This window comes from Heliconius melpomene, chromosome 1 (genome assembly GCF_056956725.1).
Source record: "Heliconius melpomene rosina isolate 202511_hmr_F chromosome 1, ASM5695672v1, whole genome shotgun sequence".
NCBI classification, from domain to species: domain Eukaryota; kingdom Metazoa; phylum Arthropoda; class Insecta; order Lepidoptera; family Nymphalidae; genus Heliconius; species Heliconius melpomene.
This window is the reverse complement of record NC_140389.1, coordinates 2,265,435-2,284,541: the sequence shown is the minus strand read 5'-3', so window position 1 is coordinate 2,284,541 and position 19,107 is coordinate 2,265,435. Positions and strand designations below refer to the sequence as shown.

At 30.8% G+C, this 19,107-nt stretch overlaps 1 protein-coding gene across 4 annotated transcripts; it reads left to right on the top strand.

The window, feature by feature from the left end:
• Positions 1-4: 4 nt before the first annotated feature.
• LOC146540927 (deubiquitinase DESI2) lies at positions 5-19,092 on the top strand. Of its 4 annotated transcripts, none has more exons than XR_014879509.1 (9): positions 5-209; positions 872-1,026; positions 10,409-10,536; positions 12,970-13,122; positions 13,292-13,381; positions 13,716-13,767; positions 14,073-14,188; positions 14,606-14,718; positions 15,067-19,092. XR_014879509.1 is itself a non-coding variant. In XM_085208262.1 (9 exons), exons 2-8 carry the CDS (start codon positions 898-900, stop codon positions 14,712-14,714), a joined length of 750 nt encoding a protein of 249 aa, XP_085064388.1. In that variant the 5' UTR covers positions 7-209; positions 872-897; the 3' UTR covers positions 14,715-14,718; positions 15,067-19,092. The 4 variants fall into 4 exon arrangements, 3 of the variants coding, with proteins under 3 accessions (XP_085064388.1, XP_085064407.1, XP_085064395.1); XM_085208262.1 differs by having other exon boundaries at positions 7-209; positions 14,073-14,161; XM_085208281.1 differs by lacking the exon at positions 872-1,026 and having other exon boundaries at positions 8-209; positions 14,073-14,161.
• Positions 19,093-19,107: the final 15 nt, after the last annotated feature.

Below are 19,107 nucleotides of genomic sequence, written 5' to 3'. Positions count from 1 at the left end.
TATAAAATAAAAAAATGTCAGTATTGTCAGTAAAGAAGTAAGCACATTGTGTTCATTTACAAATTACGATTTCGTAGTACTTCTTTAAATATATAGTAGATAAATCGTTGTTGAATTTGTTATTGTGAATAAAATGATGGAGCTGTATAACTAAACGAGTTAAAGTTCTATGGAAAACTATTTGACTACGCATAGTACTACGTATTTCTGTAAGTAACATAACATTTAATATATCGGTTTAACTATAATCTCAGCACATTGGTTCACATGCTCGTTGCGTTGTTATTGATATAGCGACATTATTTCGGCTAATGGTCAGTTATTTCATTTGCATACAAATGATTTTCCTTCACGCCTGATAATAGATTATAGAATTTTTTAATAATCATAATATAACAAAAAGTACATGTAGATTTTTCTTGTTATTAATTTTTGAGTAGTGTTAGTAATATATCTAGTATCTTCTTATATAAGTTCGTAGTTACTTTACGTATGTTATAAGTTTGGAACACTTTTGGAAGAAGCATCGCTAATTGACAATAATAATAAGGTAATAAACCTTGTCTTAAATAATAATAATAAGAATTTTGATTTATATATTATCATACCAATTAGAACGAATTATGAAACTACTAGTGTCAGAGGTCAACAAACTCTAATGTGCTGGATGTTGATATCTTACATAAATTTTATATATCTTTTTGTAATTGGCATACATTTTATAATTAATCCTTAAAATATTTATGTAAAGTAAGTGTAAATATGAAACAAAAGCATTTTTTAATTGTTAAATTACACAAAATATAATTTAGTTAAAATAGAGAAGTATATATAAACACTTTGCTTATTAAGCTGGTGGACATATTCACAGTCCGCAGTTGAGAAGTATGTATAGAAATGAAGAAATGTGATGCCTGCCGTAATCGTTCAGACCGGGGGCCTCCGGACCGGCCTGGCGATGATCGGGACCCTCTGTTAAACTCCCCCACTATCTTACAGGAGGAGCCCCACAATATTTCAAACTTAGTAAGACTTACATTTTAATGTAGCTAGCACATTTTTGTTTATGTGCACAACACATTTTATTTTATCTTTTTTTAATTGATACATTCTATGTGTTTTATGTAGAATAGTGCACCAAAAACCTGAACTATAATATAAACTGTCTTTGACATTTGTAAAATACCAACCCAATTTGTGTCTACTTCAATAATATCTAGAGATGATATGGTAGCTCTGTAGCCACAACCAAAACTATTGGATATCAAAAAAACCTATCAGTAATGATGGCTGCATCCATTATAAAAGTTATAGGTGAAGGTTAAATGAGAGTTGCTATGACAGACTTTATTTTACCAACATGTTGAAAAAAAAGACATATTTAAAAACAGCAAACCCACCTTTAAATAAAAGATTATCAATAATTTCCAAATAATGTAATATATTTACCAAATGTTATGTCCAGATCCTAAATATTACCGCCTTATCCTTGCTTTGTATACATGCCAATATATTAGAATTCCTCATAATCATATCCACTAAACAATAAAGATAATCTATGCATAGCAGAGAGTAAACAATGTATGACTGGACAGGTTATTAATGTGTGTGATAAAGTGCGTTTTTCCAGATTAAAATAGATTATACATCCTGATAATACCATTCCTAATGATTGACACCACCATAAAAATGTAGAACTGTCTATCTTATCTGGTATTCCACTAAAGTGAATGGACTCGGTCAGTTTTGTTAAATGCTTCCTGATTTTGTGAAAAATTTGGAATGGTTTGATGTTAAAAGTATTTTTTTAATTAAAAAATAGTGTTTTTTAAAGGGCTGTTAAGTGTTTTCGAAAATGAAGAAGAAAATTTATATAACCAGGCTGCCTAAAAAGGTATTTTTTGTTAGCTTTTTGTTGTATGCTACAAATACAAGGATAGGCAGAGGGAACCTGGGGAATAACTGATAAGTTCACTTCACCCCATTCACATTAAGTGTTTTTCATTCCTCAGTCTCCGCAAATTTTTCGAGACATGGTGTTTGAGTGGCCGAACTCAATGCCGCGCTTCGCATTGACTCGCCAGACTTAGAAAAATAATAAATGAATTTATTATTTTTAAAGCTTAAATTTTAGAGCTTAATAAATAATTCTTAATTTAAATGTTAAAGCGTAATCGCACTCATACTTTTAAAGTTGTGTACGTTTGTGTTTTTTATTTTCGTGCAAAACAAATATCATAGCACTAAAGGTAATTGAACTATCCGCGTGCGTTTTTTATTCCAAATATCTTCATACAAACCTGTTGATAAATATTTAATTTTGAAACGGGAACTTCTTAAAAATATAAATCAATTTCATTTATAAAAAAAAATCGTACAAAATATTTAAGGTATTACGATTTGAACCCGTACCTCGGGAAAACCGTCCATCCGTTTTTTAAAACAAGTATTTTTATTTTCTAAGTGTGAAATAACACTTTAAAAAAAATCGATATCAATTAATGAATAGACGTAGATTATCGGAATTCTCTTAGTGTCTATAAAGTCAGGCGGGTCAAGGTTAACGAAACGTATGTTAATTCACACATTTTTTTCTAGTATAAAACAACATAACAAAATATATTTCTTAAAGTTTATCACTTATTTTGTGTTATTTTATTTAATTGAAGCTTAATTTTAATTTGTAACTATAACTTATAGTTTTAAAAATGAATATTTAACTTTTTATTTGATAATTGAGGCCTGTCATGGCGCATAGGGTTATGGGTTCGATTCCCACTCAAGGGAGTGAATTATTTTCTATTATTCTGGTAACAAGAGGAAGCGCCGCGTTGATTTCCGCCATTCAACCCGCCATGTCTGTCTATCCCGAAAATTGGGCGAATAGTCTTAACAGTAGGTTAAGCGGGAAAGAATGAAGCTAGAAAAAAAATATATTGTTGTGTTTTAATCAAAACAATCATTAACAATTACGCTGCTATGAAGCAGCGATGCTATGAAGTGTATAACTGCACGCCAAGGTTAAATTGGGATTTCATTCAAATAAAAACATTTGTAGTTTTACTTGACATGGTTAAAAATACCTACATGGTTAGGTATTGTCACCCAACACTCCGGTTAACGGTTAACAAATCGTGCCCGTCGTAAAGTTAGCTCTGAATGTTCAGAAAGTCTAATCTCTGGGCGACCACGACTCGTTACACGTACTATAACAGCATATCTCTTCACGACAAATAAAGAAAAGCGTGAATATTAAAACAATATTAACCTAAACTTTTTAGTATTATCTATTGAGCTATCTTTCTTGTGATAATTCAACTTTAATTTTCCCACCCGCCATGTCTCAAAAGTGACCAAATAAATCGATAAACAAGTACAAACTGTAACGAGGTCATTGGTAACATAGTCACTCTATTATGCATAGCCTTATAGATTAAAAATCTTTTGTTTTATTTTATTACGCTTTAAATTTTTTTGCCATCGTAATTTGTACACATATCAATAATAATTATTAGCTATGTATGTTGTGGTTAGCTGGTTTGGCAGAGAGAACCTAGTGTTGAGACATTCCGTTTTTCCACTTTCCACTCGAAATTAAGACATTTCGTTTTACTGGAGCGGGAAAATATAAATAGTCCGTTTTCCTCATAGGGATCGAACCCACAGCCATTGCGCTCATAGTAAGACGTTGGTATGTCCGAATGATAAAATATTAACCCACAAATTTTATCAGACTGGCGAAATAGAAATCATTTAAAATTTGGTTTCCTCTGCCTACCCTGCAAATGCGGGATATAACGTGAAACTAAAAAAAAATACCTAAGAGTTAATATAAAAACATTAAACAAACAAAAGAACTTTAAAAAAACTAATTCCTTTCTAATTTATATTTTTTTCATTTTGCCTGCATAACACTAGGTACCCTCTGCCTACCCTTTTGTGTGCTGAATTAAGCGTAATGCTGGTATATGTTTTTTTATAAATCAATTCAGGTAACTTTCATTCAATATTGTTACAAGTTACTTAATAATAAACAAAAAAAATCTTTCACTTAATTTCAATTTACAATACAAATCTCAATTTCGGTGGCACATAATAAATTCCACAAAGCCAATAACGTTTTATATAGTCGGGTCCGTTACAAAGGGGTGAATGGGCCAGTCCTATATCTGGCGCAAGGGATATGGCATCATATAGTCCAAGGTCGCTGTTGATGTAGGAGACCGCGCCGCCAGAAATATTTACGTATAAAGTGAGAGAGGCGTTTGTGTGGAAAACTTATTTTGGGTTGGGTTGAAAGTTTAATAATTTTCTTTATATTAATAAACTAGCGGCCCGCTCGCGGTTTCACCTGCGTGAACTATGTTCTTATTCATTTCTGTCTTCATGACTACGTCCTAGTGACGTCTATGCAAAATTTGAGACTCCTAGCATTTGTAGTAACGAAGTTTCATACAAACTTTCGACGCCGAAAACAACCCCTTAGAAGTAGAATATTGCAAATTCCCGTCTTAGCGAGCACCTACGTCCTATAAATAACTCCTATGCAAAATTTGAGATTCCTAGCACATGTAGTTTCTGAGATTTCGTGATGAGTGAGTGACCTTTAGATTTTATATATATATATATATATATATATAGATAGATATAGAAGATAGGCGTTTGGTTTTAAAGTTTGATATTTGCTTAAGTTATCGCGATTCTCCTGCACAGTCGTTGTTGTGGCGCAGTGGCACGAGCGTGTGACTGTAAACGTAACGGATGTGGATTCGATTCCCGCTCGGGTAAATGAATTATTTAATATTTTCATTTTCTCGCTCTTGTAGGTTTCCTCCGCCTACTCGAATAAGCTTGATGCAGTTGGAAATTAAAAAAGGTTATAAATTAAAGTCTTTCCTGAGAAACTGTTTTATAACAATAAATTTATATTAAAAAGAGCAACCGTTGAGTTAATTTCCGGCTCTTCTTTAGAAAGAAAGCTTTCGAGTCGGTGGCTTTATGTTCATTCGACGATTTAAAAGTGCTCTTACAGAAAAGTTTATTTTACTAAAAAATACTTTGTATTTGAAAAATTATTTCCAATTCACCCGTTTGTCTGAACAAATTTAAGCTCTATTCAGTTATCACCTTTCCATAAATTTGTTTGTTAATGTCATATATGTATGTACTCGTATGTCATTAAACATATTATACAGATTTACCTACATAAATACAGGTTACTTGTCCATTACGTATGGATTTTTTTATTGCTTAAAATAGTTTAATTTTAGATAAACTAACAAAGAGGTGTTTATCGTCTGGTTCTGGATGACTGCACAAGGCAATTTACGACGGTAATACCAAATTTTACGATATTTTATATCTATACAAAAATAGACAGTTAAGTATAACACAAGTATAAAGGAATCTAGATCAAATTTTCCAAATTCTTTTTTTCATGTACTCTCATACTGATATGAACATTCTCCTTTGTGCAAAAACAAATAGCTATTATGTTGGAGAGCCCTCATGGCGAATGTCAGGCATGAAGCCAGAGGCCGAAATCGAAGTTGTACTATTTTTTCAACACGCTTTTATCATTGACCTATAAATACTGGAAAAAATCAGTAATTTGCTGTTTGTGTTGAATTGATTATTATGATTGTTGTAAATTATTCTTTATTCGTTATAGTAGTATCAATTACTATCTTTGTCGTTGAGTTCCGCCACTTCAACAGGCAATACCAATATTGGCAATATTGGGCGAAAAGTAGACAACAGGGTGCACTTAGGGAACCTGGTGTTAAGACTAGGTTCCCTATGTCTACCCTGATCACTGCCCTCTTCACTTTGTTCTGTTATATGCGAAATTGTTTGTAAAACTAAAAACAAAATTACTATCTTAATAAACATTTCTTTTATTTTAGGGTAGAAAAAGGACCTAATGGTCGCTCCTTTATCCAAGTTCCATCCACTCAGGGAATTGCTAGATAAGTTGCGAAACCTCATTGTAGTTTTTTTGTATAATAAATTAGATTATAAGATCACAGTGAATTTTCCTATATGGGGCATTTGAACCTATCTTGATCTAATTTTATTCGAATCGTATACTTTTCGATTAATATCATTTAAATATAATAATTTTACAATTGTTATAACTCTCAGTATTCTGTGAAGCATATAATTATGAAGAATTTCTGACCTAAGTGTTTACGACCGCCAATTTCATCTATTTAATAGTGTAATTATATTTGCTTTTAACCATTATGGGTTTATTGCCGTTTTTGTGTTAACGAGATTACTTTTATAGAAATGTAACTAACGCTGTGCCTATGCTTTTTTATTACCATTTCGTTGTAATAAAATTTTTATAGCCACTTCGTATATAAATGTATGTATGTCTATATAAATACTAAAATCTCCGAAAATCCAAGAATTATAAATGAAAATACTTAAGTTTTTGAATCTTTTGTATAAACAGCATCAAGGCTAAAATTACGTATAAATTAAAATCAAAATAAATTAATTTTAATTAAAAATTATTTAAATTAAAAACGATTTACCCCAAAATTTATTTCTTCGATCAACGATAAAGATATTTGAATGTTCTTATAAAAATGCGTTTGAGCTGACAGTAATAGCTTCATTTTATTAGTATTACTACGTATTTTGGTTTATAATACAACATGTAATATGACAACAAATACAACATGTAATATGACAAAAAATATGTATTTTAAAATAAATTATTGAAGTTACTTCTTCTCTTTAATGTATTTTTATATCGTTTTATTATAACTTTAGAGTCGGGGCATAATTATAAGAAATGTACCCATACAAGTGATAAGTGTAAGTAACTTTTTACTTAAACGGGTACTTAACACTGAGACAAATATTAACGTCATGACTCACATACACTTCTGAAGTCGCTTTTATCTTATGACATTTTAATAAAATTCCTAAATTGTAGAACACGGACGAATTTGACGTGTGAGCGTTTCAGGGTTGTGGTTTGGAAACTTTTTTAACATAACATTTTGTTGTTGAGAATGTATACAGTTATAATAAAATATAAATAATCATTCCGGCCTAAATTTCAGACAACACGTAGTTTTTTTAGTTGCGATTTTCTTCGAGGAAATATAGAGGAATAACCACCGGATCCCATAAACAGAACGTAAGCAAACTCATCAAATTACCCTTGAGTTGAACCCCTCTCCAATAAAAAAGAATCTTCGAAATCGGCTGGCAGTCGAATTAATAACCTCCTCTTCGTCCTCCTTACGAAAGTTGGGGTTAAAGGTAATAATCCCTCCGCATGAGAATGAACCCACAATTGTGATGTTTATTGTCAGACTCGGTGCCGCTTCGCCACGACGGATGACCTCATATATAGACCGCCATAGATAGATTTATAAAAGAAAAATAATACCATAACAATAAAATACTCACAAATCACGATCCCCGAGCAACCTAGCCTGTGCCAAGAATTAGGTACTGTTTTATACGACTAAATATTAAAATAGATCTAACGTAAATTTATACTGGTAGGTCTACTTAGAGTACGGTTGATGAGTCGTAGCTACTCTGAAGGTAGACTTTCTGGACTTTTGAGCATTGTTCACTGGAGGAGAAAATTATTATCAGTAATAAAATGCTGAAAACAAATACCCTTTACAACGACAACATACACTACATGTAGGTAGGTGCAAAAAATGATTTTTTACGACATCAAATTGTTTTTTTTAATTACTACATTTTGTTTACAAAGTATAACATTTATATATACAAACTTTCCTCGTTAATCATGTGTCTATTAAGGAAAACCGCATTAAAATCTATAGCGTTATTTAGGGACAGAAGTTACTAGACATAGTAACTTAGGTATTATATATAGTATATTAGGTATAAGACATTATACCATATATTGTTGTCTGCTGTATTGAATGATGTGAAGAAAACTGCAGTTCGTATAATTTATTTCGTTTAATTACATTTTAAAATAACAAAATACACAAATACTGATGAGCGTGGAGCAGTGCCTGGGACTTGCGACCACAGTCACAGAGTTAACTAACACTCGACTTTACTGCTCCAGCCCAATGTAGCAAATTATACCAAATTAATAATGTGCATACCGTCTTTTATACATTTCTTTACAACATGTCTGCCTGTCAAAGAACAGTGTTGCCGTAGCACGTTTGTTATGGCATATTACAGATTATTATTATCATCATCAGTAAATATAGCAAGTTAATAATATAAATATTGTCTGTAGAAGTAAAATTATAATTAATGTGGCTTGTACTATACCATCAGTACAAGCAATGATATAATAGTAAAGCAGTAGGTATATCTTTATCTTTTCCTGTACAATATCACGTAATGTGTAGAAAGATATTTTTGTCTTTGTATAGGGAAAGTGGCTTTTAGAAAGTAAATAATAGCTAATAATAACTTTTTTTTTTCACCAAAGTGCATACACTTATATATATAGTGAATGCACTTATTATTTTTTATAAAACATATAAAAATTATAGCGGGATTCGAACCCGCAAATTTTTATATGTATTAATTATAGTACAGAAAGATACTTTAATTTTCACATTTATAAGCAGTATACGTACACTTGAATAATATTTTTATTTCATTATGAAATACAAAGAACTTATTAAAACGTTTTTTTTTTCTTCACACATTGCCTACATAATTTCTGGGTTTTAGATACATAGGGCATTAGATAAGTCACTTCGCTTTCTACATTTAATTAGCTTTGTCATGGTAAGACAACCCGAAGAAAATATTTAAAAATGTATATAAACATTTATTCTTTCTTTTAGCTAACGCTGTAACACGCACGTAATACAGCAGGCACAGAGAACCTGGAAATCTAGTGTTAAGACACTTCGATCCCATTACGAGTACGTTCCCCACTTTACGCCGAATTCTGGAGGCATTACGTGTTGAGTGGCGGAGCAAAACGCCGCCGCAACGAAAATATTTTTATTACATTCCTTGAGTGGGAATCGAGACCACAACCTGTCGTGTTTACAGTCGCACATTTGTGCCCCTGAGCCACGACTGGCCTCAACGTTTATTCGAGTAAAATTAGAATTTACATTTTCTTTTTGACTTATGATTTTCAAGAAATTTTCTTTGAAAACATTTGAAAGTTTCTGGATTAAAATAAACGCAGGGCTTTTTCTCAACAATTATCTTTAAAACAAATTTTTGTCTTATTTCGATCTTCAACCCACGGGAACTTTTAAACTTAAAGTAAAATATCAAAAGGCAGTATCAAGAAATTAAAACTACTTCATAAATACTTATGAACTTCATAAATATTATCTATGAATTTATACTTCATAGATTATATTTATTGTAATTGTAAAAAAAATTAAGTGATGTTTGAATTTAGAACAATGTGAAAAAGTGTGGAGTGTGTGCACAGCTGTCAATAGATGAATTAGAAATCACCAATCCATTTTTACATAATTCTTAATACAAACAGGTTTTTTTTTAACTATTATTTATTTTTAAACACTTGCTACAATTACAAACATTTTCGACTTATAATTATTATTTTTTATATTTATATCATCCAAATGTTTTAAATAATTTATTTGTTTATTTATGATCAGGCCAAAAAAGATGAATTCTTATAGCTAGCCTGGTTGACAAAATCGATGCAGAATGCGTGTCTTTCACTAATGTTTAAATCACTTTATTATAACCAGCAAAATGATCATATTAAACAAAAGAAACAATCGCGGGTACATGTAAATGAGGGAGTTCATTTTAATTGTAAATTAGGTATTAATGTTAACTAACCAACTGATGAAATTGCCTTTTTAATTTAAATCTTTACGCCTTTGCAATAGAGTTCAAAATGCTTCGCAATTTCACCAGGAAAACTTTGCCCTTGTTGGATACTTTTTCTTTATGATTTAGTATTTTCTTTTTTCTTTTCGCATTGAAGGGCGAAAGTTGTAGATAAGCTTAATTTTACGAGGTGTCTTTGTTATTCTTTCTTTCATCATTAGCGTACTGCGGTCTTGTTTAAATGCTCGATGTAAAAACAACTAGATAACCAAAAAAAAAAAATAATAACCAAAACGAGAAGAATTTAGAAGTTTTGCACCGAATGTATCTTAATTTCAGCCATATTACAAGCTTTAATGCTTTTATGTTTCACCTGCCCTGCTGTCTGTCTAACATAATATGTGTAGGTATATACAATTAGTTCTATTTGAAATGGGACTCACAACGAACAATATATCAGATTCAAGATTGCCGCCACTACAAAATGGCGGATAACGCTTGTCTTTTTAAGAAAATATTTGTTTCCTACAATAAAATAATAAACTATTTATAATGTTTTTAACATAAATAATTTATATAATTTATAAATATGCATTCCCTCTTACAGTCGTGCGGCATTTGCACGATGTTTCCGTCGTGCATGTCGCTGCTGCCGCGGCGGAACGAGCCGCGGCCCCCGCGACCCGGTCAAGCGCCGGTGGTGTTGAACGTATACGATATGTACTGGACGAACTGGTAAGTCATATACTACTAAATCATCAACACGCTCTATCCCGCACAGAGCAGGGTAGGCAGAGGGAACCTAGTGTTGAAACACTTCACTCCTCACTTACCACCGAATTCTGGAGGCATTGCGTGTTGAATGGCGGAACTCATCCCTGCGCTTTCCCTCGACTGGTGTCATCAACCGCTCTGGTGAGCGCAGAAATAAAAATATAAATTTAAATAATGAAGTCTACAATTTATATAACGATTTGCTTAAGCGGGCGAAACCGCGTTGGCGTGCTAGTTTTATACTTACACTAGTCGTAACCCGCAACCCCGGTTGCGTGAACAACAAAATATTGTTTTTCTCTCAGTTTCCCCCTATATTCCCTAAGGAACGTAAGTATTGTGGTAAATGCTAAATTTCAGTGTTTTCCGCTACGTTTCAATATCTCTGATGTGTAAAACAGAAATAGTCATACTTGTGTGTATCTGGTACCTACACATTTGGCATTGAAATTGATTTAGCTAACACACGATAGGAAAAATGGATGTGCTATATAATGATATAAATATTTAGATATTTTTTTATATACCGAAGGATGAAAACTTGACAGATTGTGTGTTTCCTCGGTCTAGTAACGAGGCAAAGCGCAGTGGGTCCCACCACTTATCACGCAATGTCTCTAAATTACGGCGAAAATTGGAGAACGGTGTGTCTTAACACTAGGTTTCCTCAAATATTTTAGATTAATAGGGCTTTCCATTTATATAAGTTTCGATAAGTTGTAAAAAATTATCAACTTAAATTATAAAGCATATGATCTCATTTTGTATAGGTATATATTTTTTTAGTTCAGCTACTGAATTGGAAACTCAAGATTATAATTGTAGGTTGCTCTTACAAAACCTTTTTACTTTTGTATAAATGAAACATAATAATATAATACTCAGTCAGAGAAGTCCTTCTAAGCATTATCCTCTTCACTAAAGAGGGATTTGTACGTCACAATTAACTTCCTTGTACCTTTATTATTATCTAATAGCAACAAGATAACTTATACGAATTATAAGTAATGTTTCAATGAAAGTATTTACTAGAATATGACGTAATCGCGCATATAGTAGACGATAAATGAATGGCAGCCCAACAAAGTACTTATGAAATTATAATAATAATTATTAATCACATTAAATATCTATATCATTTTGCATCTGGAAGAGTTAGATATATTATATACCTAAATCTCCAAAATACTGTAGGAACTGTGGTAATGGGAACATGATACATTGGAATTTGGATAAAAGTAATTGAAACGTAACTTAAATTGATAAAATTATGATGAAAAATTAGTCAAAAGGTATACCGAAGCGGCTTGCCTTAGAACAAGTGACGAATAAATAAAAATATCTTTATGATACTTAGAGTTTCATTACTGCGATTATCTTTAAGTGGAAAACGAACAATGTTTCGTTTAAACAAATTATGTTTTATTTCATCTATAATCAGTATGAAAAGTAACGTAAACAATATAGTGATATAAATGCTATTTATTTATACGTTTATTTTTAATAAATATAAACGTTTCCTCGAAGACATGAAATATTTAATATTTGGTTGGGGATCGTACCCACAAGCAGTTGCGTTTACAGTCACACCCTTATGCCCATGTGCCATAACTGGCATCATGATTAATATAGATTCGTGTAATGAATTGTAATATACCTACATAAAAATAGATTTCAGAGATAATGAAACGAATTAATTGTGCATTATATTCCAATTTATTACTGTAGCTGCTTTGGCGCCACTCGTGTCCTGAATCGCGCTATGGTTTGGCTCGATCATTTAGCGTAAATAATCTATAGATCTTTAAATAGGTTGCCATCAGAAGTGTAATAGTGTATTTATATATGAATTTCTTAGTACTAATGACTTCCATTCTACCTCTTAATGCCGTATAGTATGGGAGGCTGCTAGAAAAATGTCTACGTTCAACATTTCCAAAAAAAGTATGTTTCTAAAATTGTTCTAAACAAAATGTTCTCTGATAACAGGTGACGTCATGTTGTAACATAAGTGTTAGCGTTAATAGCCGGTCGTTAATATAACTAGCCTCATTGCCTTAATTACTTGTCTCATATAAATAAATTACTTAAAGTCGGTACTTATATTTTATATATGTTGCTTAGAATGTTATTTCTTTTTGTTTGGTCATCCGTACAAAAAGTCGTTTTTGCAATTAATTTTGTTGAATCCAATCGTGGTAGAGAACAAATAAATAAAAGAAAGTCTTAATATATGTATGTAGGAATTACTAAATAGTGCAGAGGCGGAGACAATATTTTCATTCACTTATATTAAGTAATAATATTGTCATACCTACTAAGAGTTCCTTTAGGCTCCTTCGAGAGGAGTTGGCTAGGACCTTGAATTTTTAATCAATTTTCTGGTCTTCACAGGTACACAGCGGGCGCCGGCGTGGGTGTGTTCCACAGCGGCGTGCAGGTGCACGGCTCGGAGTGGGCGTACGGTGGACACCCCTACGCCTTCACCGGCGTCTTCGAGATCACGCCGCGCGACGAGAGGGAGCTTGGGGAGCAGTTTCGATTCAGGTTTGTGGGGGTTTTTGAGCTTTATCAATGTTTTTTTTTTTAAGCTAAGTTAAGCTATTTCTATGTATTAAATAATGTTCTAACTATTGATAAATTGTTATTGTAATATATGTAATGTTTATATTATTTATAATTTTGAAATCCACATATATTTATTTGTTTCATACAGACAAAGTGTACAAATAGGATACACGGACTTCAGCGAAGAGGAGGTGAGACGACTCGTCACAGAATTAGGCAAACAATTTCGCGGTGACAGGTCAGTTTATATTTAATAATCTTTATATTTGTGAAATCTTTTTACTTGTAAATTTGGTCTATAGCTGCTATAGTCCCCTCTTTTGGTCTTCTAACTGGTCCATGTCGGCTTAATGTCGTTCTTAGTTGTTTTTTGAAAATCGGATTAGCAGTTTAAGAACTACAAGCACTTTTCTACAACGAGGTAGTGATTTTTTGGATCGAGAGTTTTGTGCTTTAGAATCGTGTAAATAACTATATGCACTTGAAAAGATACGGTTATTTTGAAACACAAACAGAACACTTCAATTTTATTTATACGTATGTAATAGATTTAAAATTTCTTTTAATTTCAGATATCATCTTATGAACAATAATTGTAATCATTTCACGTCCGCATTTTGTTTGGTAAGTAAACTAAGCTATATTATGATCTATTATTAGAGGCCATCATGGGCAGGCGCAGGGGCCCAAGCCCAACTATTAATTGACTGTAAACGCGATGGTTTATGTGTTCGATTCCGACTCGAGGAAATGAAATTATTGTTTTCATTTTGTCGCTCTGGTAACGAGGCAAAACACGGTGTTGGGTTCCTGAATTTGAAGGATTTTTCTTATTTTAGATTATTTTGCTCCCGAGCGCACTATGCACAGATGTTCAGGGAACTTAACTTAAGTCGAATGTACTATAATGATTATTCCCCTCATCGCAGGCGCTCTGCGACCACGACATCCCGGCGTGGGTCAACCGCCTCGCGTACGTCAGCTCGTGCGTGCCCTTCCTTCAGAGGTGTCTGCCCAAGTGAGTGTACACTTGTTGTTATGTTGTGTTAGTATTCAATTTTGTTGTTGTTTTTTATTTTTCTTTGTTAAATTGTTGTTTTGTGTTTTTGAAGTTTTAAGTTGGGGATATAAGGGATATACTTATATTTTTTATTAGATAGTTATTTATCGTTCTTTTTTAAATATAATGAAAGTATATTAATAAATTATCACAATATTGAATTTGGCGTGGCGTCCAAAACCAATCAACAAGTTATATAATAAGAGTTGTAATGAAAAATATTGTATTTGTAAATTATAATGTATAATATATTGTATTTATAAATATATTATTAAATAGTATTGTCAGTATTTTTTACAGCGGTGCTAGTAAAAAATAGTAGTGGGAATTTGGGAACTTAGTGTAAAGACACTTTCGTTTTAATACATGTGTTTTTTTTATTATTCATATTTCCTCAAATAGGGAGTGGTTGACGCCGGCGGCGCTGCAGCACTCACTGGCGGCGCACTCGCGCTCGTCATCGCCCGCCACGCCCACCACGCCCACCACGCCCACCGACCACGGACAATAGCGACGTAAGTACACAGCCTGCACTGAGGAAACTACCCTTTTACGTCGTAAATAGTTTGTGCACATCATTTACTGTATGTTTTTATGTGAGGAGATGCCTATATAACGGCAAATAGCTTGCTGACCACAACTATGGCCATTCGTGATGTGATTATACTGCCCGCAACCATGTACGAGCCGGGTAGACCGTGCCCACCCCAGAAATATTACTAACAAACTTTAAAAAAAAAAAAACATTTACACGAACATATCTTTTCAAAGCTAGTCTATTAAAACTTCATTAAAATTTGAAGACATTAATACTTATATAATAAGCACTTTAATCAATATTAACGTTTTTTTTATTTCCCCAGACGAGTACCTGCGAAAATGCAGACGCCAGAAATAACGTGTTGTGCGTAACATATAGTGTTAGACATAGTTGACTCCTTTTGGCGCATTGTCGATACTTTGTGTAGGGTTGCCAGGTGCAAATATTATCAACTACAACGAAATATAACATGTTTTAAAATAAAATATTTAAACATTTATTCATGTTGTAACATTATTGTTAATGTACAATTATGATATACTAAGTAGATAATAATTTAGCCTGGCTGAATATATTATATTCTATGTCTTCTAGTTTGTTCTATATTCGAAATTAAATGTATCGTATATAAATTTTATAATAATTCTTGTAGAGTTATGTATTAAAAATGTTTCTACATCCTGGCAACACTACAGGTTAGTCTTGTTTGAATGACGAGTGTTGCAAATTTTGTAAACTAGATTGTTAAATAAAAAATTATGATGAATATTCTAAAATGTTGCGACGTGTGATCGAAAAGTGTAATGGAATTAATATTTGTAAACACAACTCTACATGGCAACATTATTTGAATGATTTAATCAAATATGCGAGCTTTGCAATGATATGTAATAATAAAAAATAGAAAGAATAATAATTTGATTTAGGAATTTTGCAAAACTATTTATTAATATTTAAATAAGGCTTTATAAATAACGTCGTACCATCCATTTTGTACCACTCGAACCTTGAAACTCAGTAAGTATTACTTTAATAGCTAAAAACGACTGCTCAAAAATAAGTGATTATCCAAGTTCCTAAAATTAAATAGAATTTGCATTTTTGCTAACGCCACAAACATAACATTAACCATATGCTGTTTAAAGGCTCCACATTAATTTCATTATTTAGTATAATTTAATTATTTCGTGAAATGGACAAAGCGGAACTATTCTAGTTCAATTTTGCCTATATTAATATTCCATGCCGCCAATTTTAGGAATATTGCAAGTTAAATAACTCAATTAATGCTATGATTAACCTAACCGAAGAGAACCTTTAAAAGACAAAATCCCTAATAAATAAAAAATATTCCATAATTCACTACAATTATGGTAACTTTTACTTACTAAAATGTTTTTTAGCTTTTTTAATTACTATAAAAACGTTTCAAAATTAAATTCCATTTATTTAGGGTAAATTAATACGTAGTTTTAGGGTTCCGTCCGTGATTTATCCAATAAATAAATGTCATGGTGTGCTATAATGTCCAAATAAACGTTATCCTTATTATTAAATTTATTCAAGACGTTCTTCTTTCTTTTTGTAGTATGTGTGCTATTTCTATTTATCTGTATTTATACATATATATATTTTTTTATATTTCAATTATATTCATTTTAAAAACATATTCTATTTATGTATTGGTCGATTTTATGAAATGATCAATTCTACAATACGGCCGCGATATATAGAACATTTTAAAGCTATATTTTAATAAAATTATAACTTTTTTTAAAGTTCAAACTCAAATACTTCAAACTTTGGTTTTTAGTTTAATTTTAATTTAGATATTATTGTCTTATTAAGCACAGTCATTATAGGAATTTTTAAATAACTAAAGTGCCATGACAGTAGCGGTTCAATTGTAATTAAAATGTATACCTTAAACATTTAAGAATAGACATTTATTAAGTAAGATACATAATATTCAATATGTGTCTTCTTTATGTAAAAACGTTTATAAACGTAAATAATGATCAATTATTATATTTTTTTATTAAAAAAAAATCTTTAAATATTTCATGCTTTATTAAATTTTATCGTTCAATATTTTTTATATTACCTGCCTGCCTGTAGGTAACAGGCAAAGATCGACAAGGCTACAAGCTTTTTTTAAAAATTTCATACCTTTTATGTAGCTATGGTTTTTTCATACAAATACAAATTATTATTTCGTTCTATCACATCTGTTCCAATAATAAATAAAATATTTAGCTATAACATAAGTATTACTAGTTCTATGCAATTCAATTCTTCCTAATAGCCAATCATCCAGAAATAATATTTTACCTACATTAAGATTTCATTCAATAATTATAAATTATATTAATTTTAGAATACGTTTTAAATAGTTAATTTTTATTGTTATTAATTTGACAATGCGCCAAAGTTTTTTTTCATTGGACGTTTTTCAAATAGAAACAGTATCTATTTTTTTAACATTAATAATAACAATCACTAAAATGAAATATTTTTTTGTTATATTAAATTTTAAAAATAAAACGGGCCTCAATTTTTCATGTTGTCTAAATGAAAAACGTCAAATCTCAAGTATCGGATACATTTATATAATAATAGTTTGTAAAAACGGAAATATCCTTTTTTTTTCATATTTTGATCGAAAATAGTAGTTATTCATTTTATAATATATTGTTCGATATATATAATTTTTCATTTGAAATTCTTAAATAATGTGCCAGGTTTCGCCACTGTTCTAATATAATAGCGTTTTATATTTTAACTAGTTTATAGTGTAAGTTATAAAGTAGTATGTGGGACGCCTTATATTTTTAATCTACATTTCATTTACATTAATTCCGTAAAAGTAGTATTTTTTTACATATCTTAGAATATTGAGATTTCTTTCCTTTATGGCCATTGAAATTATGTTACTAAAAGTTATGAAATTTTACACTGGCTTTTACTTATTCTTGTACTTTTGTCTGTTTTATCTTCTTATAATTAAATGCAGCTGACCGACAACTGTTATCTTACTAAAGGGAGATAGATATTTAAATATATATAAATAACAATATAAGAATTTAAATTATCTATACGAAATTTCGAATGTATATTACAAAAGATGTATAAAAAGACGGTTAAATAAAATTATAAATAACCTAAGAATCGCGAGTTGCCATTTTGCTGACTCTTTGATTATAATTTGAAGACCATTAACGAGATATCAGATAACATAGAAATTAGGTCAGTTGTAAACCAAAGATTTGTATTTTACTTTATTTTTACAGTGTCTTATGATTGTTTAATGATATTGTTTTATAATCGATGTATAACACGTTTACCGCCTAAATGGCCTTCAAACGGTCAAAGACCTGTGTATATAAGTTATCTTTTTAATTCGACTGGACGTATGAATGTACTTAGCGTTGAAAAGTAACATCTTTACTCTAGAACCTTTTAAAATATGATTTTTTAATAGGAAAATATAAATATCTTGTATACTATAACAATTGTTGGTATATTAAACATTTAAATTGTCTCATCGACAATTTTCTTAATGAAAAGTTAAAAACGTCACACTTAATTTTAATTTCTTTTATAAAATATTAACTAAGAATATCTATAATCTTACATTTAGTTCCCATAAACGTGACAAAAATATTTCAGTTACTTTGTAAAAATATTTTTGTCATCCATTTGCTTATGACTGGATAATTTTAGGATATGATTTTGATGTCTGCATTTACTTTTTATTAAAGATTTATCTTTGTGTTAGTATGTATAGTTCTAATGAAATATTCTTAAATAGGTACTTCTTTATGTCATTTTATTTATGGTTCAAATATGAATCTAATATAGTCCTCGATTCGATAAAACTTATTGTAAGTTAACATCAGCAATAGTAAACGGACCAGTTTATATTATATTGCATATATTTGCGCTATTGTGTTTAAAACTTTGAATAAACGAGTTACTTCTAAAACAATTTTAAATTGTTTGTTTACCAAAAAACTTATTTGTAAAAGCTTAAAATTTCACTCTAAAATATGTTTTATTCAGTTGATTTTTTAAAATTTGATGTTACTTAGTGTGGAGTAAAAATCTCTATTTTTAATAATATATGTACTATTGGATGATGTTGTAACGAACTAATATTTAGATTAGGTTAAAACTGTTACATACTATTATTATTCTACTCGATATGGGGATGGGTCGTCTAAAGTAGTATGGCGGTCGTCCTTACATCGAATTGTAATATTTAAAGGGGTTTTTCACAATATTGTCAAATAAAAATATATATTGACAATAGAATTTTTGAACAAATAAAACAAAGTGCAAATGATAATATAGTTTAATTTCT